This window comes from Podarcis filfolensis (genome assembly GCF_964270895.1).
Source record: "Podarcis filfolensis genome assembly, chromosome: 4".
In the NCBI taxonomy this organism is placed as follows: domain Eukaryota; kingdom Metazoa; phylum Chordata; class Lepidosauria; order Squamata; family Lacertidae; genus Podarcis; species Podarcis filfolensis.
Genome location: NC_139607.1, coordinates 31,610,995 through 31,631,926, shown reverse-complemented (window position 1 = coordinate 31,631,926; position 20,932 = coordinate 31,610,995). Strand labels below are relative to the sequence as shown.

General features: G+C 39.3%; 1 protein-coding gene across 1 annotated transcript in view; it reads left to right on the top strand.

Moving 5' to 3' along the window:
• Positions 1 to 18,905, top strand: part of TMEM131 (transmembrane protein 131) — a 71,073-nt gene extending 52,168 nt beyond the window's left edge. Inside the window, exons 21-41 of the mRNA XM_083610334.1 lie at positions 87 to 162; positions 248 to 365; positions 747 to 885; positions 1,000 to 1,109; positions 1,525 to 1,591; positions 2,399 to 2,550; positions 3,609 to 3,751; positions 3,956 to 4,142; positions 5,479 to 5,664; positions 6,615 to 6,773; positions 7,706 to 8,292; positions 10,114 to 10,289; positions 11,782 to 11,906; positions 12,378 to 12,502; positions 12,683 to 12,841; positions 14,241 to 14,400; positions 15,278 to 15,399; positions 15,489 to 15,585; positions 16,131 to 16,228; positions 17,680 to 17,843; positions 17,970 to 18,905. Coding sequence (XP_083466460.1) covers positions 87 to 162; positions 248 to 365; positions 747 to 885; positions 1,000 to 1,109; positions 1,525 to 1,591; positions 2,399 to 2,550; positions 3,609 to 3,751; positions 3,956 to 4,142; positions 5,479 to 5,664; positions 6,615 to 6,773; positions 7,706 to 8,292; positions 10,114 to 10,289; positions 11,782 to 11,906; positions 12,378 to 12,502; positions 12,683 to 12,841; positions 14,241 to 14,400; positions 15,278 to 15,399; positions 15,489 to 15,585; positions 16,131 to 16,228; positions 17,680 to 17,843; positions 17,970 to 18,266 — 3,447 coding nt within the window. The 3' untranslated portion in view covers positions 18,267 to 18,905. The remainder of the gene's footprint in view (positions 1 to 86; positions 163 to 247; positions 366 to 746; positions 886 to 999; positions 1,110 to 1,524; positions 1,592 to 2,398; positions 2,551 to 3,608; positions 3,752 to 3,955; positions 4,143 to 5,478; positions 5,665 to 6,614; positions 6,774 to 7,705; positions 8,293 to 10,113; positions 10,290 to 11,781; positions 11,907 to 12,377; positions 12,503 to 12,682; positions 12,842 to 14,240; positions 14,401 to 15,277; positions 15,400 to 15,488; positions 15,586 to 16,130; positions 16,229 to 17,679; positions 17,844 to 17,969) is intronic.
• The last annotated feature ends 2,027 nt before the right edge of the window (positions 18,906 to 20,932 follow it).

Below are 20,932 nucleotides of genomic sequence, written 5' to 3'. Positions count from 1 at the left end.
TGTTTAAAAATATAGATATTTCACAGTTTTGCATTCCTAACAGAGGTCTTTTTAAATTCTTGGTTGCTGCTGCTTATATTTTTCAGATAGCAAATGTTTACTTTGACCCTGGTTTACAATGTGGGAATCACTGTTATGTGGGGTTGCCTTTTCTGAGTAAAGGTAAGTAATTTTAATATCTTTTAAACACTCCTAACGTTCTAGATATTGAAGATTTTAAGGTGAAATTTATGTTTCTCTTTTCTAGCTGAATCAAAATTACAACACAGTACATCTATGCAAGAAGATGCATGGGATTCAGATTGGGATTTGCATGATAATCTGTTCAGAGAATGGATTGGAATAAGAGATCACTCAGGCAATCAGTGAGTGTTTTAAAATAAGGAATGGCTTCTGGTTGGTTACTGAAATTCAGGGAATCTTAATTGCTTGTCAGCATTGTTTGAGAAGTGTTGCAGTAGTTAATAAATGGGTTGGAAATATAAATGAAACAGTAAACAATGCTTTATTAGCTTCCAAATGCAGCTAATTATCTTGTAATGAAACTGAAGGCTACTCCAAGAATACTGAAGAAATTATCTTAGCTTACTGCAGTTAGCGTTTTTTTTAAAAAAAAAATATCCTTATTATGTAGAATCATGAAACTGACTATGTCTATATGCATGTGAAGTCCATGAAATATTATGGTTTTATTTTTGAAGCTTGATACTAATTTTTCTTAACGCTAAATTACATTGCTGGTCTAGATTAAGTGCTGTATTTGAAGTGGACACAGATCTCCAGAAGGCTGTGACTTCCAAAATCACAGCAGAATTGGCATGGCCGTCTCTACTTGGCTCACTACGCCATTTGGATTTTTCACTTACCAACACAAACAGTTCATCTGTAAGTCTTGGCATTGTCAATGTAGTACTAAGAACACAAAAGTTAATATTGAAAATGATTTCCTATATTTGCTACTTTGGGACAATAAGTCTGAATCTAAACCTGTTCCTCCAGGAGGAAGAAATTCTTCTAGAAAATCCAGCAGATGTTCCTGTTTTTGTTCAGCTTCTTCCCATAGCACTATATTCCAATCCATCAGTCTTCATAGATAAGCTAATGGACCGGTAAGTGGTGGTAAAAAGTGGGGCTTGCAAGGAGATAATGTTGAGGGCTGGGTTTAGGGTACATCACTTGCCTACCTTCTTTGCTCTTAAAATACAGCCCCTTGAATGCTACTTTCTACATGAATTGAGGCAGACCTGCAATTTAAATACCAGTCTACTCTATTAAATTCATACAACTTCAGTTATCAGATATATTATGTATTGTATGTCATATAAGATGTTATTTCTAGTATTCATAATAGTTTTATTGTATGATAACATAAACCAACATTTCTCCCCCATCAGATATAATCCCAACAGGCCATTGCCACAGAACAGAAACAAAAATTATTTGTCCATCTTATTTCTTCTTAAAGTGAATTTAAATATTTTTCCAGAGTACTCGGCCGCACCTAATTATGTGCTTTTCTTTCAGGTTTAACTTGACTAAGCCTGCAAACTTCAATTTGAAGACGCTAGAATTTCAAGTCTCTCGAAACTGTGTAAGTAATCCTTTAAAACCCAGTTTTGTTCTACCCAGTTCTTAATACTGAGCTGGTGTTGGTACAGTTATTACGAGCATAAGCATGGTTTGCAAAATAGTCACACCCATAGGCTGCCATTACATTCAGACCACTGAGTTATGGTTTGCACTCAAATGCTATTAATTTAATTGGAGCATGCACAGCAGGAAAAAGGGCATGGGCACCATGCTTAGTTCTTGTAGTGCCAAACCATAATTGGATGTTAGGTTGAAACAAAGCCATAGCTTTGCTAGTGCTTTTACTGAACAACCTCGGGTGCAGAATAGAGCTTTGTAAATGTTTACACTTTATCCCAGTGGTTCCTGTGCATTGGATTGTAGCCTGTAGCTGTTGGTTAGGGGTTCAGTCTCTTTATCTTCCTGAAATGACCTTTGCTTTTATAGTTGGCTACAGTAGCAAATCCTTTTGTTACCGTTTCCTTTCTCTCTGCTTATCACAATCAAGTGATCCAGACACTTATGTGCTTTCTCAGTCTGCTACGATTTCTCTGTTAGATTGTTCCCTTAGCCCTTCCCTTCCTATTTAAATTTAGATTTGAAAGCTCCTTTTAGTAATAGGTACCTGCTTTTTGTTGGTTAGTCTATAAAGCTGTCAGGTACACAGGTTGTGCTATATAGATAAGAATTAGGTTCATATATTTGCTTTTCATATATTTAAAATGAGAGTTTAAAAATATGCAGCGTTTTACAGAGCTACAAGCTAGGCACTGATTAAAAGTATGCAAACTTTCTAACCTTTTAATTTGATTTGTCTTCCTCTTTCAAGGGTCACGCGTTGCAAAGCGCCACAGGATTTACGGAGGGCTTGTCTCGGCAGTCAGTTTTAAACATAATTTTAAAGCCTGGGGAAAGAAAATCTGTCAAAGTGAAGTTTACTCCAGTTCTTAATAAAACAGTTTCATCGCTAATCATTATCAGGTATTGGTAGATCTTCGGAATTGCTTTAATTAACAGGGATGTTCAAATTTAGAGCTACATTTTTCCAGCCATCTGCGGGACACATTGATTGCTTTCAAGATGAACTATAGTGGCAGTTTGGTTATATGTGAGAAGTTCTATACAACTGAATGCAATGTAATTTAACATACATAAGTCTTAAGGGTCAGCTCATACAACCTGGCTGTCTCTACGAGATGCTAATGCTGCACCATAAACTTTGCTCATGCTTGCTCAGCTGCAAAATCATCCCCATGAGCATGTTGAGCCAGAAGCAGGATAACAGCTTGGGACACCTAGGAGTGTATGGATAGGCACACCCACATTTTTACTGGCCACATGGCCCCACTAACTTGCATGGTCACAGCTCCTTTTTAAGCCACTGTGATGACACAAATGGGAATGGATGAATGTGTCCACTCCTTTTAGAAGTTCATTAGTTGATTTAATGTTTTATCTCAATTTAATCCTGCAAGCTGACCATGCACTGAGGCAATTGTGTAGGAACCACCAACTGCATGAAATAAACGAGGCTTGCACAAAAATTAGCAAGGTTCAAATGGCAAAAGATGTTCAGTAGCATTTAGGATAGCACACAAAGTGCTACTTCAGATGTGCCCAACGACTTGTGGTACCCAGTAGGACAGATTCCTTTGAAAAGCAGACCCCAAAGCAGCATCACACACATAAATTTCCAGGAACGTGTTACACTGGTGCTACTGTTCAGGGAACTTAATGGGGGGAAATGCCATGCAGTGGCTCCTGGCCTCCATCTCCTTAGTTAATGCATGATATTATTTATTAATAACTTGAGAAAATTAGCATTATAGCTTTTATCCATACCAGTAGCTTTATTTAAAAACGAGTAAGTTAGAATCAATTTGTGGAGTAGGGAAAGACAATGTCTATGTATTAGTTTGTTTTACTGATTTTATGAAACTCGTTACTGGCTTTTCCTCATTAAATAACCCCAATATAGCTAGAAACAGTAGAGTTCTTCATAATTTCATAATGCTTTATTTGGCTTTTCTCCCCTACAGAAATAATTTGACTGTAATAGAAGCTATAATGGTTAAAGGACAAGGAACAACGGAGAGCATGAGGGTTGCAGGCAAGCCACCTGGGCCGGGCAGTTCTTTACGCTTTAAAATCACGGAAGCATTATTAAAAGACTGCACTGAAAGTAAGTCTTCTGTGGTGAAGCCACAAATCCCATACAAGAGTGCGTGAGAAAGAAACTAGACAATCATTCTCGTATTTTAAAAGCAAGAATGAAAGAAGTGAAAGTAACTGAAGTAGCTTTGTGAAACCAGTTGAGCCAAATGCTGACACCATTTTCTTGTTAAATAGTAGTCTAATTTTAACTGCATTTTTCTCTTTATTTCAGAATCAAAATTAAAGGAACCAAACTTCACATTGAAAAGAACGTTCAAGGTGGAGAATACGGGGCAGCTTCAAGTTAATATAAAATCCATAGAAATCAGTGGATATTCATGTGAAGGATATGGATTTAAAGTAGTTAACTGTAAAGAATTTGCACTAAGTTCCAATGCCTCTAAAGAGATTGTCGTATTGTAAGTTAACTTATGCTGAAGACTGGCACCATTTTCAGTTTATGGGGCAGCGGGTGGTTGGAGTTTCTATACTTAGCATTGTATATAGAAAATGCTCTTTTTATATAGTTTGCCAGAGGTTCCTGGAGCACACTGAACACCTTCTTTACATAGATTTCTTCTACGTAAATGAAACCCATCAAGCTGTTTACCCCTTCAGTTTAGATAAATTTATGTAAGCTGTAACAGTGCTATGTTCAAATATCTCTCAACAAGCTAAGATACAAATGAGTTTCATGCACTTGACTTGTCTCCCCACTTGTGTGAAGGGAAGAGCAAAAGAGCTACGTGTGGATATAAGATACACTCATGCGTATCTTGGTTTAATAATGCATACATTGGCTCTGCCTGAGGAATGGGGAACCAGCAGCCCACAGGGCAAAGACAACCCATGGAGCCTACTCCCTCTGGCCCCTCCCTGCCCTCTCCTAGCAACAATTATGCTTGAACAAAAGTTTATATTAGAGTCAGATGAAGTATGTGTCAAGTGGTATATAGCAGAAGTTGCATGAGGCTACCCATCACTCCTAAAGATAATAGCCTTTTCCTTTATGATAATGGCCATTACATTTTCTTTATTTGTCATGAAATACTAACCGCACCATCATATTTGATACAGTTACTGAAGAGCCGAATGGGTTGGGATTAGGACTCGCATTGCATGACGGAGACAGGAGAGCAAAGAACTCCGGGAGGCGGGCACAGTTCCCTTCAGTTTTTTTCTCTCCTGTCTGACGAATCAGGTCGTTTTCTCCTGGCTCTCTCTGATTTTCTCTGTCAGCCAAGTGCTAACAAATAAGAGATAATTCTATCATATTCCTAAGCACCACATTTCTATTTTCATTTATCTCCATAAATGATTTTTATTTCTACTTACCCCCATAAAGATGCACTCTGTGTGCACAGTTAATATTGGCATGTGCAGAACTTATTAAATCATAAGAATTGAATTGCAGCATTAAAACCTGCAGAGAGTTTGAATCTAGATTTAGTTATAATTAAACAACTCCATTGAAATCAGTGGGTCTGGGCCTAGATCAAACCGTTTTTGTTAGGAATGGGGAGTGTTTAAGTGCAAAAATTCACATGTGAGCCCCCATTTCTCCTTTCAAGATCTTTGCATCATGACTTTAATCTAAATTCAAGCAGTAACTATTATTAGAGGCTTATTTGATCTGCTATAGATGGGGATGTTGAATCCTAGATTGACTCTAATGTAACTGGAACGTGTGGATTTGTTATCAAGTGTATATATATATAATCTAGATAAACAATAACAGTCCTTTACTCTCAACAGGTTTACACCAGATTTCACAACTTCCAGAGTCATCCGTGAACTGAAACTAACCACAACAGGAGGTTCTGAGTTTATGTTCATATTAAATGCATCCCTTCCCTATCATATGTTAGCAACTTGTGCAGAAGCTCTGCCCAGGCCCAATTGGGAGCTGGCACTGTACGTATTAGTCTCAGGAATAATGAGGTACTATACACAATTTTTTAATAGTTTTTTTATAATATACATGTATTTCTATGTTAATAAATCAAATATGTTAAGAAAATGCCATAATATTTTGCTTTGAATATGCATATGTAAGAAATCTTACCTAAGCAATATATGTTGGTTGTCAACAGTGTTGCAGTGGGGCTTACAACCAGAATATGCACAGACAGCAGAGAGCAAAAGTCACATTTTATCTGAATAAACTCATTAGCTCCTGTTGCATAACCATCTGCATTTAATTGTAATAACTAGTGGGAAAACCTCTCCAAATCCCATGAACATGGAAATTTGTTGACAGTTACAGCACATGATATACCAGTAGCAGTTCTGTTGAGTGTTGGTATATGCAAAGCATGGAGTCGCATAGTAGTCGATCTTAGAGAGATAGATTGAGCAGACAGATGTCTTATTATTTTAATAACTTCTTACAAATGAGCTAGAAGCAGCTGAAACGAGTGTGAGTCAGTTTCTTACCACATATCCCATTTCAGCAAACACAGTAAGCTGGGAAACTCCTGGGAGAAACAGATCCTAAGTTTGGGCATAACTTGCTGAGCGACAGCACTTTCTCTGCTGGGAGTCCCTCACTTAGGAATTCAGCTTCTTGGGCAGCTTGCCAGTACATTCAGCTTAATAATTCGCAAGTTGCCTTTGTTTTTCCTACCAGATTTAGTCTTGCTTTTTCAGGATCAGCGTCTATGCTTGTTCCAATAATAGGTGCTTATGGATGTCTTAATTATATAGTATGTAAATGTTACTGGAACTTGGCATTTCAGTACCAGCATGGTGGGGGGTTGTGATTTGTGTAGGTGGGAGTAAAATATTGTTTCTCTTAATTTGTCAACAAGAGATGGGCTCGCCTTGTGTCTTCAGTTTTTCCAGGCTATGATGGCAGAAACACTGATGCTTTACTTACTTGCCTGTTGCAGTGTGCTCTTCCTTTTGGTAATTGGAACAGCCTATTTAGAAGCTCAAGGAATTTGGGAGCCATTCAGACGACGCTTGTCCTTTGAGGCATCCAATCCTCCCTTTGATATGGGAAGACCATTTGATCTCAGGAGAATAGTTGGAATTTCATCTGATGGAAAGTAAGCTCTTACTTATGAATTGGATGTTTGCAAAGTAGCATTTCTCGCAAGTATATGTCACTCTTGTAAACGAGGCTCCTAGCCTCACAACTTGAGCAGATCACAGATGCAGCAAAAATATCTATAGAATTTAAAACAACTGATGCAGAATGGTCTTTCAGACTTTATTAGCTTGGAAAATACATGATGGATAGTTGAATAGTGAATAGTCGTTATCTTAAAACTAGAACATCAGTTGCAAACATTCTCAGAAGCTGGTAGATATATCTTGATGCTATATAGGGATTGCGTCTTATGTTTTTGTATTCAGGAACAGTTTAAGTGGTAACTTAACTACTTAATGTAACACTAGTATGTGGTTCTGCTTGCAAAAGCCATCATTTGTGCAGTAGTATATCATCAATTGATATCGTGCACATCTATTGTGCACTTGAGTATAACTCAGTAAGCAATGCATCAAAGCAGTCCTTGGATAATTGCATACTTCTATGGAAGCTGCTATGCAATACTACCTAAATGTAAGAATTACGTAGAAAATACATAAATAGAAAAGAGTGAAGAAATTGTGATAAAGGAGGAAGAAAATGGGAGCCAGGAAGATGCCTTTGTGGAATGATGTATAAATTACTGTTTTTCAAAAACAGGGATTGTATATCAGTTTTGTTGGTCTCTGTAGCAAGGAGCTATTCTTCGATAGCAGGGCCTGTTAACATGCTGCTTTAGAAATAACTTACTTGTCTCTTGATCAAGTTTTGAGGCCCAGTTTAGCACTATACACTTATATTTCCAGAAGCTATGTTGAATCAACCTTTTAGATGCTACCTAGAAACATTAAGAGCTACTACTATGCTTTGCTAAATAGGTTGGGAACTGTGCAGCTACATTTTACTAAATATTTATGAGAAGTAAAAACAAATTTGATCTGCTTCCAGCTTGAATGCACTTGGATCAGATTCGAACCACAGCTCTTCCAGAGGAATCTATGGACCAGGAAGTTCCTCATCACGATCCAATGCAGGAAGTAATAAGCAATGCAATTCATCTGTACACCTGCACAGCAATAGAAATTCAGTCGAAGTTGAAAACATGAAGTATAAAAACAGTTCAAATGTTGCTAGTAGGACTTCTATGCAGGCAGGTTCTGCACAGTCAACAAACAGAGCAGGTTCCCTCTTCCTGGACTCCAGTTCTGCAACTCAGAATCACACAGCAGGCAGGAAGTCCAGGGGTGGAAAACAAAATCTGCACTCAAACCAGCAGCACGCTCCAGTCTTACTAGAGCAACATTCGTCACAGCCACCAGCAGTGCCTCACCAACAAGAGCAGCAGACTGAAAACTCCCTGCCGCAGCTTCCTACTCCTTCACATTCAGAATGTGCCAGCAACACGAGGCACAGCTCAGAGGATTCCGACATTGCTGCTCTTATAGAAACCATGGACAAAGACTTTGATCATCCAGAATCCCCTTCCCCAGATGTGTTTACAGAGCAGCCCCCATCTCCAGTAGCAAAAAACAAAGGTAATAAACTCCTACTTCACCCAATTAACTCTATCTTATGAAGTGTGTACATAAAAGGTTGTAGGTGCTGGGTGAGAGAACTCTCTAAGGGAGGCAAGACAAGAGTCTCTGTCATCTGTTTCCCCCTCTATGACATTTATGCGCCTCTCTGATCGAAACTTGTCCTTTTTGCACTTCTTATGTGAAATAATTCTCCTTTTCAAAAAAGGATTCAGTAAAGGCTTTTGAAACGACCACACACTTTCCCTGTTCCCTGATAGCAGTGGTAATAGTGGTAGAGGGGATCATGGTGCTGAATGGTTCCAGCAACTTAAAGAAGTGAGGAGATGTGCCAGAGAATTTCTACTAGGCTGTGCTCATATGCAGAGTGGTGGTAAACTTGCTTTCCTGATGCTAATGTTCCTATTGTTTGTCAAGTTAAAAGATTAATATGGGGTGGGGGGTGTTTTTGGCTCCAAGGACCAGACCCAATGACTTCAGAGAGTGAACAAGGTCATATGGTAGAGGGGATCATGGTGCTGTTTGTACTACATACAGCTGGGGTGTGGGAAGTGATAGAGGAGGAAGAAATGTTCAAGAAAGCTCGTAAGTGGTTTTGTGTCGCTTTTCATGTACTTTGACTCCTGAAGATTACACTCTTAATATCCATTTTTAGGTAATGTAACCCAGAGATAATGGGAAGAAAAGTTTGAAAAACAAACCCTAAAGAAGCACCCTGAGTTGTGCTTGACTTATCAGACTAATGCTGTAGAATTTTGAAGTATTCCTGTGCTTGAATGACTTTTTAAAAGTGATAGTACGTGGATAAACACGTAGGGTTGTATCCAACTCTGTCCATCCAGAAGAGGAGCAGACTTCCAGTTGCACAGCAAGGCTTCACTTTCTCTCTCTGCAACATCCTCCCAGACCTTCAAAATCTTCTCCGGAGGGTTGGGCCTGCAGAAGGGAGGAGACGAAGGTGCAGCCTTGCAAGAGTGGATGTTTGCTCACACAGTGTTGAAGTCTAGCTGTAGAAACTTGTAAGAAATTGTTGTGTAGCAGCCAACTCATCCAATACCACTATTCTGTACTGAATGCTTTAAGACTAAAGCCTGCTTACTAACACTAATAGAAAATACAGGATTTCTGAAGGAAATAGATATGATGCTGAAACCTAGAACCTGTGCAAAATGTATGACGGTGTGTATTAAGCAGAAGTAATTATTAGTATGTTTAAACAGATTTTATATATGTATATAGCTTTAATTCTATTTTTGTCAATGTTTAATTGTATTTTAATGCTTGCTTTTTCTATATTTTTAGTTGTTCTTGTTTTTATCTGTAAGCTGCCTTCAGTCCCGTCAGGGAAAATGTGGGGTATAAGTAATGTTAGTATTAGTTTGTGGTGGGGGTACATACTCTGCATTTTGCTTTCTTCATAGTTATATTTTATAGGGATTACCAGTAACATACCAATTGTGCAGTAGTTCCTTTGTTCGCACATTGTAGCCAGAAAGCTAAGGGAAACTGCATATTATCAGTGGCCAGTATCTGTAAAACACAGTAAGGTGTGTGAAATCCCTTAGACTTCTTAAATTTGATACCACCAACATCAGAAAGTGGCTCTGAAATGAATTGCATCCTGCCTGAAGTAGTACAGCTGACCTGGAGTGTGGTGTGCCAGGAATTTTCCTCCATTGAAGTGTACTGGTACAATTCCTAGTGTATGATGTTCCTAGTGGACTTTGTCCCAGGTACATCACGGTGATGAAAAGCTGTTGTTCTCTACAGCTGTCACAGATCACAGCTGTTTCTAATTGGAAGCTGCCTTTAATACCCCAGGGAAAGGAAAACCGTTTCAACGCAAATCTAAACCCCAGAAGAAGCGGGAAGAAAAGGAGAGAAGAGGAAAGGGAAAGCAACAAGAGGATGAACTGAAGGATTCTCTTGCAGATGATGACAGTTCTTCAACTACCACAGAAACTTCCAACCCCGACACAGAAGCACTTCTGAAAGAGGTAGACTTTTTTTTTAAAACAGGGGGGTGTCAGATGAGAGAAGATGATGGGTCTGGGGGTTTCATACTTTAAACTCGCCACTATATTTATGCATTAAGAGATTTAAACTCCACTTCTTCCCCACAAAGTGTCCCCCATAAGGCTGCTCACAAGAATTGTTAACAACTTGGTAATGGAAACAACTCAAAAGCAGAAGCAGAAAAAACCCCCACAATGTACCTAATCAAACTCCAGAATATTAGAAAACACAGCCACCTAATTTGTAAAACCAAAAGCGCAATGAAACAATGCTGCATTTATTGAGCATTGATTCAAGAGAAAAGGCCAAGCAAACCTCCTTGAGCAGGAAGGTACACAGTTGGGTTGAAAAAGTCCTGTAATGCATCCCTACCATCTCTGAAGGCAGCAGGATACAGAACAGGACCTTCCCAGAAAACCTCAGTGAACGGTCAGAATCATGTGGGAGAGGGTGGCCTTTCTCAAAACACCCAGCTCCAAACCATTTAGCAATGATGATAATCAAACTTTAAGACTGGGCTTAGAAACAAACTGGGAGCCAATGAGACTAAACAAAATTAGAACAGCAGCATTTTGTACCAGCTAAGTTTTCTGGTCACTTTTCAAATGCATCCTCATGTAGAGCATACTTCAGTAATTCAATCTGGATTTGACCAGGGCCTGTGTGGCAATGGCCATATTTGCCTTCTCCAGGAAAGGCGCACACAAACTTGAAAATGTGTCAAAGCATTTCTGGCAATCTAGGAACAAGGCCAGAAATGCTTTCTCCAACCATGAAACTATTTTTTGAGGGGAGCACAACCCAAGAAGTTGAACATTTGTCCTCCAACCTAACCTCCTAGGACCTGCCCTGCATTAAAAAACCAGAGCTAGCACAACGTGGTACCCGGCTCCTAGGCCCATCCCTGTTACATAGTCTAGAAGGATACTGTGACTGGTGTAGAATTACTTCATGAAATTACACATCTACCATTTGATTTTTAAAATTGAACATTTGGGAGCAAAAGTAGACGAGATACCAAATGTGTGGTTTTTTAAAAACATAATAATAATGGTAGGTGAGGGGGGCACAAAATTCATTGGGACAGTAACATGTGGGGAGGTTTACCCCTTGCCTCCCTTGGTGCAGTCCTGATGAATATTGCCTCTTACTCCGCTTGCTACATCTACTTGGTAATAATGCATTTAGCATCATGTCTAAACTGGCCTTTAGATATCCCTAAGTAATTCGTAGAATTTACTGTGCTCTAGGTTTTTTGTAGCACAGCAAAATGAACTGGTAGCTTCAGCTAAGTAACTTAAAGGAAAAGCTCTCTGCTTACATTTTTAAATATAATTATCAAAGCTGTTTTTTGAAAGAAATGGGGAGATTTAGCTGTAATGCATATTGTTCCTAGAATTGTTGTCTTCCTCTCCTTTTAATGTATTATTGTTTACTTAGTATTTTTATTGGGATTTGGTTGGCTGTTTGTAGGAGCCAGAAAAGCAAAAGGGAAAACAGCCAGTACCAGAAAAACAGGAAAATGAAATCCAAGTAAAACAGAAAAGCAAAAAGCTATCGCTTATCAAGAAAGAAATCCCGACAGATGTGAAATCCAGGTATGCATAGAACTATGTTAATGCCATCCAAACTGCTTTCCTAAGTAGGCATGAGGAAATAAAGTTCCTGGCAGCAGAACTTTGCATCAGTCAGCTGAGAGAAATGTGTCACACGCTGCAATAATTACCATTTCTTCTCTGTTAACGTGGCTGAAGAAAAGGAAGTGGTAGTGCCTGGGCACAAGAAGAATGATAGATAATAGAAACTGAACAGAAAGGGGAAACCTTGTAATTATGGGAAACTCTGCACAATAAGAAGCCTGCTTTTTTTGTAAGCAAGAAGTTAGACAAATAGATTTGGAGAGACACTTCTCCATTTGTTTTTCCTAACAGTTAAGACAAAGGGAGTCGGCTTGGAGAAGATTAGAGAAAGCTGTTTCTCTTCTGTGCACTTTTATGAATGCAAGAGCTTACTTTGTTGGTCAAACTGTTACAAATTATAACTTTTTTTGGATCATACTTTTATTACAGTTCCTTTGAGATGTCATGTCCTTCGTCACTCGAAAATAAGCAGCACAAAAGCTTTTCATCCAAGTTGTCTTCTCAGCATATGTTCGCAAATGGGTTCAAACCAAGAAACCTCCAGAAAACAAAAGGTATTCTTTGGCTGTTCAGCTATTGATTAAGATTTACCTCTGAAACTTTAGTTTTAGCTGTTCCTCACTGGCTGTACTTGAGGACTGAAGTGCTGTATGCCCTACAAACTACAGGTTTATTTCTTGTTTCTTCTTCCTATTAATAATAATAATAACAATAATAATAATATTTGTTTGCAGGTATCAATATGAAGCTGATGGATAATAGGCCATCTTCACTAGCAAAGTTTTTCTCCAGTGGTTCTGGTCAGGAGCTGGGCAATACCAGCAGCTCAGAAGGAGAAAAAGATTCACCACCACCAGAGTGGGACTCAGTGCCAATTCACAAGGCAGGCAGCTGTAAGTACTCTGGGCATTAATTTAACATTAGCAATAAGCTTATGGGCAGTGAATCAGTTCAGTAACAAAGGATTTGATTTCTTTTTCTATTTGAACGCAGTTCTTTGTGCTTAACATCAGAATAGCATATGATTGTCACAGAGTTCTTGGCACAAAGGGATAACGGAGGGCTTGTTTGGATAAGATGCCTCTGCTGTCCAACTGCTGTCCCCTGAACTCATTGCTGATAATAAACTTTTTGTTCTGTGATTTGTAACAAAATGGATTTATTAAGTGGTATATAAGCACACTAAATAATAATAAAACTCCTCAAGAGAGAGATTGGGGAAAGGATTGTTTCCAGGTACTTTATGTTATACTACTTGGGTGGCTTCTCCACTGAGAAAATGCCCCTTGTGGGGTGCTCCTTCCCTGTACAGGGGCTTTTTACCCACTCTGCCTTTGCAGCATCTACAGCAGATCAGTTATACTGAGTGATCTGTAAGAGCATTACTACTCCCTTCCCAATTTAGGGAGATGTTAGGCTAGAGAGAGACTGGCAGTGGGATTTGGCTTGTTCTCTTACCAGGGTAATGGGAGGTCCCAAGAGTATCCAAATCACAGAACCTCCTAGTTTGGGTATTCACCTCTTCTTACAAGTAAGGAGTGGGGAAATGTCTACGTATGTCAAAGGCATTTTCTCCTCCTGTCCCCACTTCAGCACTGTTTTAGTAACGTGCATGAGTGAGAGTTAGGGTTGCCATATTTCAAAAAGGGAACATCCGGACACAAAAGTTGTTGATCTTTTTTTCCCAAAAAAAGGATAAGTTTTTAACCTTCTGAATTTTTGAAAATTCCGCCCAGACACCATTTTTGATGGACGAATCCCAGCTATGTCCGGGGAATTCTGCATGTATGGCAGCCCTAGAGTTAGTTCCTTTTTTAAGGTTAGAAGTGCAGAACTTGACAACCTCAACTTTGCCACTTTAGGTGGTGCAGAATATCTGACTTACTGTGCACCAAACTGAAACTTGTAGTTGCCTGAAACATTATCAGACTTGGAATAAGTTAACACTATTAAAATCTGCTCTCCTGGTGGGAGATTTAATTTGTGACTGATTTATTTATTTATTTATTTATTTATTTATTTATTTTAAAAGTTCATGAGGCATATCCAGTGCTGCAACGGCCCCATCCTCCTCTCCTGCCCCCTTCAGCTGCACACACCCTCGAAATCATTTCCAGGAGAGGAGGAGAACCCCTTCAAAGCAGGGTGTGTGTGTAGGGGGAGGAAATGAAAGTCCCATTGTACCAGCAGAACTCCTGGCGCAGCACTGGATACAACCACAAGTAACTGTTTCAAGACTGACTTTGTACTATGAAGTAATAAAAATAAGATATCTCTTATTCTGGTTCCCAGCTACTGACAACCTTTATAAGCTGTCCCTACAAACCCTTAGTGCAGATGCTTTCTTGAAACAACGACAGACCTCACCAACTCCTGCCTCGCCATCTCCACCCCCTGCATCATTGGCCTTTGTGCCCCGAAGCACTTATAGCAGTATTGTGAACAACTGCAGGTAAGTTCAGGTGCTCACTGCATAACCAAGCTCAACATCTGAAGGCAAGAAACTTGTGTCGTTTTTTTATTTATTTAGCTGCATTACCATTTTGAGTTCCAACTTTCAACAAAAATGAGTTGTTAACTTTTTTCCTTCCTAGTTTATGACACAATCTATTGGGATGAGTCCAAGGTCCAGTTTTCTGTATAACTTCTGTAGGGGGCCAAGATCCAAACCTAGGTCTGAACAGCAGTCAGGAGCAAAGGCAACAAATTATAAACAAAATGAATTAGGATGAGGGTAAGACTTTCTTGATATGCTGAGAGATACATACTATCTTTGGCAGTAGAAGCAATCCTAGCTCACTGCATACACATCTCAGCATGGTTTTGGCTAGAACTTAGTGTCAGAAGTGGTGAAAAAAAATGTGGATGTTTCCGTATCCAAAGACTAAAAGAAAAATAGGTTTCAGGACACAATATCTGTGTCAGCCCTTAGGCTGTATCTGAATCACCAGATTGGTACTAAGCCCATAATTCACAGATTTTTTTCTCTTTAACTGGACCTTTGGCTGATTGACATCAAATGCCTTTTTAAAAATGTGTTGGGTAGGGAGGCTTTATTGGGTTATTTTTGTTTTTAATTTTATTATGTATTTTGTATTTTTATATTCTGATTTTATGTTGTAACCGCCCTGAGACCTGTGGGTATAGGGCAGTATACAAATTTAGTTAATAGTAGTAGTAGTAGTAGTAATATCTCAAACAAGGCAACAGGTGATGTTAGATCACTGCCTTGAAATATCCAAACCCTAGCATATTAACTTTATGGCAAAATCCAGTTCAGGTAAGCTCTAAAGAACACCACATCCCCCTCCCCCCTTGTTTTCTTTCAGTGAACCGAAAAGCAAGGTGCTCAGTGGTGCCAAACATAAGGTGGCAAAGACAGCTTCTCTCCCTGGCAGGAATGGAAACCCTACATTTGCTGCTGTAGCTGCTGGTTATGACAAGAGCCCAGGTAAAATACAGGAATCAAAAAGCTATGGCTATTTGAGGGTGTGATTGTTCTGCTATCTTCCTATTCTCATTTAAACTCCATTGTTACAGGTGGCAGTGGCCTAGCAAAACCTTCACCAATGAAGAGCGAGGCATCTGGCTGTATGAATGTTTCACACACAACCGTTGACAGTGACGGCTCTGACAGGTAACTTGAATTAATCCTTTGGAAACAGAGGCTCAACAATGGTGGATTTGGTAAAAAGCTGCTTTCCCTCTTGCACCCCAGTTAGAAGAATATGTCTATTAAAAACCCTATACTTTGCACATATAAAAATCCTCACTTCATAATTTGTCTATCAAAAAAACCCTTCTGTTTCATGTTATTTTTTTATTTTTAAAAAATTGTTTTAAAATTTGGATGCTGGCTGTTTAGCATAGCATAGCATGTTTGTATTTTGACAATAAAACAACAAAACTGAAATCCAACATTTCCCCTTCTCATAAGATGCTGAAAGATGGGGACCAAGTGTACACTTCTCAGTTGTGTGGGCATTAAAAAAAATGACAATTTAGTTACTGGCACATACCTGAATAATCAATTTCGGGAATTCACCCATGGCATTTTTTGTCAAAATTGACAGCAAGTTAAAATCATTATTTGTTGTCCATATGATATTTGGCTGTGTTTTGGTGGTCTTCACACTGAAGTGACCTTATTAATGAAAACCTCTTCTCCTCTGCTACACTTAGTTCTGGTTTGTGGAGTCCTATAAGCAATCCTAGCAGCCCGGATTTCACACCCCTCAACTCCTTCTCAGCATTTGGAAACTCCTTTAACTTAACTGGAGGTAAGTTGTATGTTACAGTAGTTAAAAAAAGGAACAGAACAATATGCCATATTTCTCAATTAGCTACCCTGGCCAAACTTTCCTATTGTAATGAAGCTCACTTCCTTTGAGAATGTTTTTGGCAGTGTTATGTCTTGGAAAATAAAGAATGACAGAAAATATTAAAGATACCTTTTCTTTTAACAAAAAACAATATTTTTTTCTTAATTACATAAATAATCACACACTTCAATATACCAGGGGTGGGTGGGTGGGTGGGTGGGTGGGTGTATTTATGTTTGAGATAGATAGATAGATAGATAGATAGATAGATAGATAGATGCCAGATTCTAGTGGCATGCCAATTTATTTCAGTTTTATTGATTGAGCTATCTGTCAGTTACCATGCAAACAGTGGAGAGTCAGGTGAGGAACTTCCCAGTGGGTTGACTGTGCATCAGGCTGCTTTAGAGGTCAACATAATGGAGGGAGACGTAGGTGTCCTCTCCCCAAGGGGAGAAAAGAGCAGGGCTTTACTCACCACCCGCATCGGAGGTCTGATGATCAAAGAGATCAAAGGTGGGGCAATGATAAAATAGGAGGAACATGATCAATGGGAAACTATGCCTCAATATATAATCTCCAAATTGTTGTAGGAAATAAAACCTCTCAGCAAATAAAGCATGGAGATTTATGAAATGGTTAGGAGGACTTTTCTGTAACAGATGTCAAAGTTCAGTGTTTGTCCCAAGAATTGTATATTTGAGTTTATAGAGTCTGGTCCCACAGAACAGCAAAAACAAAACAAAACACCATAAAATCAGTAAGCTTTGTTGGGGCAGCTAGTGTTTAAAAATGTTCAAAGGAAGCTCTCCTATTAGAAGAATTATTCCTCAGATATGGTTGCTCAGAGCAAGAAATAGAGAAGGCACAGCACCACAATGATCTAGTAATGGCAGTCCGTCACATAAAAGGTCAGAGCAAACACTGGATCATTCAAGTGGATTGCTGTATGGGCAGCTCTTTCTCACTTAGTTGTGCTGTTTAGCACTTGTGTTCTGGCTTGCAAATCAGGCTAAGCCAAATGCTGGCTCAGCATGAATGCACAAATATATGGACCCCTAATATGAATTTGCAGCTGCCTTACTTCTTACTGGCCCTTTTTGCTGCCACACTGTGCTGAGCCAACACAAAGTTTGGCTTTGCATGTTTTCCAAAGCTGGGATCATCCTTAAGCCCTCTCCCAATTAGTCTTGCACTTATTCTGAAGAGCTCATAAGCCTGCATTCAGAGAACATACTAAGCCAGACGTTGGCTTAGCCTTGACTAGGGCAGGATATGCAGTCTTCTGCTTCCATGTTTGTGTGTGTATAGCTGTTGATTTCATCTATGAAAAATAATATTGTGCATAGGTTTTGCAAGACAGAATGTAACATGGATGTTTTGTCTTATTCTCCATTCCCTCAACTTAGAAGTTTTCAGCAAGCTTGGGCTGTCACAGTCTGTTTATAGTCCAGATGTTCAACGAAACTGGACTGAGCTTAGTAATGTTCCTTCATCCATCTGGGACTCCTCAGCTACAGATCTGATACCTCCCTGGCCCACAAGTTCAGGATCCCCAACTCACACCACTTCAGTAAGTATATGAATATATGTGTATGTATGTATGTATATTACTCCATATGGTGCTCTCTTTTTCCTGGTAGTATTGAATACTTGTGTGTCATATCTCTTGTCCTTATTTTGTTTTTTATTAATATAGTCTATCCTTGGGAACCCAAGCGGCCTGTGGTCTACCACCACCACTCCGTTCAGCAGTTCCATTTGGTCAAGTAATTTGAACAGTAGCCTTCCTTTCAACACTCCAGCTAACACGTTGCCAGGTATTGATCTTGGGAGTGAAAACACCCCTCCACCAGCTGCTGCTGCCCCAATAGTTAGCAATCCTGAAGACTTGGGACAAGCATATAACCCTTGGCTAATTTGGAGCCCTGCAATCGGGAGAAGAAGCTCAGATCCTTGGCCTAATGTGCATTACCCACCTGAAAACGGAAATTAAGAACAAAGGGACTGTTGTCCAGATTGGATCATGGTAAATTCTGTAATATGCCTGGAACATAATTTGCAGTTTGCTGCCATTCCTACTCAGACCCCAACATGGTTACAATCTAGTCATACATTCATCACTTTAAAGTCTGTCTTGAGATTATGGTAGTATAAAATTACTGATCAGCTTGGAAAAGTTTGGATGTGGGTTAAAAAATCCTATAAGACGATATTCTTTTTTTCTTTTTTTTTACCAACTGCCCATTCTGTTTTTTAAACACTTGGCAATTTCCAAAATGCAGTGATTTTTAACTACCGTGCTTGGTTTTTAATTTCCCCCCAGTATTATGCTCTCAAACATAATTTTTAAGAGCACCTTGTGCTAAAAATGCAGAGTATTTTTTTAAAAAATAAGGCTCTCTTTGTTAAAGGCTCTACGAATGTAAAAACCTTAGGAGCAAATGTATGCGCATACTGTTCAAACTATACATTTTGTGTGCTGTTTGTACATTTGTAAACCTGAATGCATTTTTAAGTTGAACTGAAATGTGCATAGCCAATACTTGTGGATGAAAAAAAAAAGATTCCTTGTGCTTTTCTTACCAATACAACTTCAAGTTGTACTTGAAAAATAAAATAATGCTTTTTTTCATTTCTGCCGTATGTGCTTCTGTGGAATGTTTGAATTTCAAAGATTTGACAGCCTTTCTGGAAAAGTTTTAATACACGTGCTAATCATTAGTGGCATTTCGGGACAGGCTTTGGAAGTTTTGTTCATGGGAACAACAGTCCACCTTAAGCACATTTGTTACAAAAACAGTTGGACTATGGTGAACTCTAGTCCCTGTGAACGTCAGCAGCACAGGAAAACATTGTATAAAAATAGCCATGCCATGCAAACTAAATGGCAGCTACAGTGTGTTTGCTGGCAGTAGGCTTGGTGACAGCTGTTGCAGCACATCTAGTCTGCTGCTGAGTCACCAAAGAGAAACTGTAGATGTATCCTCTTTTTACACACACCACACAGTCCAATCCTTTGTCCTTCCAAAGTGATGCATTCTGCACAGAGTAGAATCATAGAACTGTAGAATTGTAAGGAACCACGAGAGTCATCTAGTCTAACCCTCTGCAGTGCAGGAATTTTTTTGGCCAACGGGCTCGAACCCATGACCATGAAGATTGAGAGCCCCATGTTCTGTTGACTGAGCTATCACAGCACAATCAAAATCACATGCAAGATCACAGGTTTAATTATGTTAAAATTCTGGATATCCTGTCCTAACTGAGACAGTATAGATATTGATAGATGGATAAAGAACTGATTTAAGTGAAGAAGAGAAGAGAGTTTATCTTCTAGAATAAACTTTCACACATGAAGTTTCTGGGAACATTCTTTATGCCATTTGGAGTACAGTGGACCCTCGGGTTACATTACCTTCGGGTAACATAACTTTTGGGTTGCGAACGCGGCAAACCTGGAAGTGTATTCTTCTGGGTTTCGCCACGCATGCATGTGCAGAAGCAGTGCCTCGTGTTGCAGACTTTTCGGGGTACGTAAGGACCCCCGGAACGAATTAAGTTCGTATCTGGAGAGTCCACTGTACAAATTTAATATTTTCCCGAGGAGCCTTGCCCAGCTGGAAGCATTTTAAGGTAATCTGAAAACTGAACTGGAACACCTTTTTGCTACAAATACAAGCATGTGGAATTCTCCAGGGTTGAACCCTTGTAATTGAACTTAAGTTATTTACAATGAATCTGGCATATAGAATAATGTATATGAGACCTGATAATTAAGAATGACTTGTATGGGACAAAATATCTCATTATCCATATTGTATCTAATTTTCATTAACTTACTCTTTAGGATGGATGAAGGGGGCAGGTGCAAGTACCTGCATTGATGGCACACACATGGAGATCCAACCTTTAAACACTGGTTTTAAAGGTTAGGGCTATCTAGTTTTTCTGCCTTGAAGAATGTAAGGATAATATTTACTAAGCAAAGTGTAGTTTTATAAGCAAACCAGAGGCCTTCATTTTGGCTGATAGCATATCAGAAGGCTCCCTCGCTTCTTCACATCTCATTTCTGCTCATTGTTATACCTTCTCCTCCTGACTTTCTCTCTTCATGCCATTCATCTGCGTCATGTCCTTTTCCTGAAATCTTCTGTGTTCCTCGGTCTGTTATTTTACCCCTCCACCTGCCTGTCTCATCCCTTTGAACTCAGCCAATTGCTGCCTGAGAATTAACTGTACTCACTATGGCAACATTAGTTCATTGCAGTATAGAGCATGTACATTTAAAGCAGCCATCGAGTAATGAACACAACCACCATTTTTTCATTCTGCTGTTCTGCTTGTGGAATTGCATTAGCAAAACATGACTCCATATGCATGCAATTTGTCTTGTCTCACTAGAAGCAGGGGCTGCTCCTTCCTGCTTTCTGTATGTGTCTGCACTTAGTCATCTCAGTTAGACATTTTAGAACTGGTGGTGTGTTAATACAGCCAGCAGTAAAACAGCAGGTGTTAATAAGTTTAGTATTAGTGCATTAGCAAGTATGATGACAGTGCCGTTATGCCTGGAAGAAGGCGGTGCAGCCAAATGCAGCCTCCAAAGTGGATTCCAGTGACAGAGGCACTTAGTTACAAGCAAGCAATTTGTCAGGCTGCAGA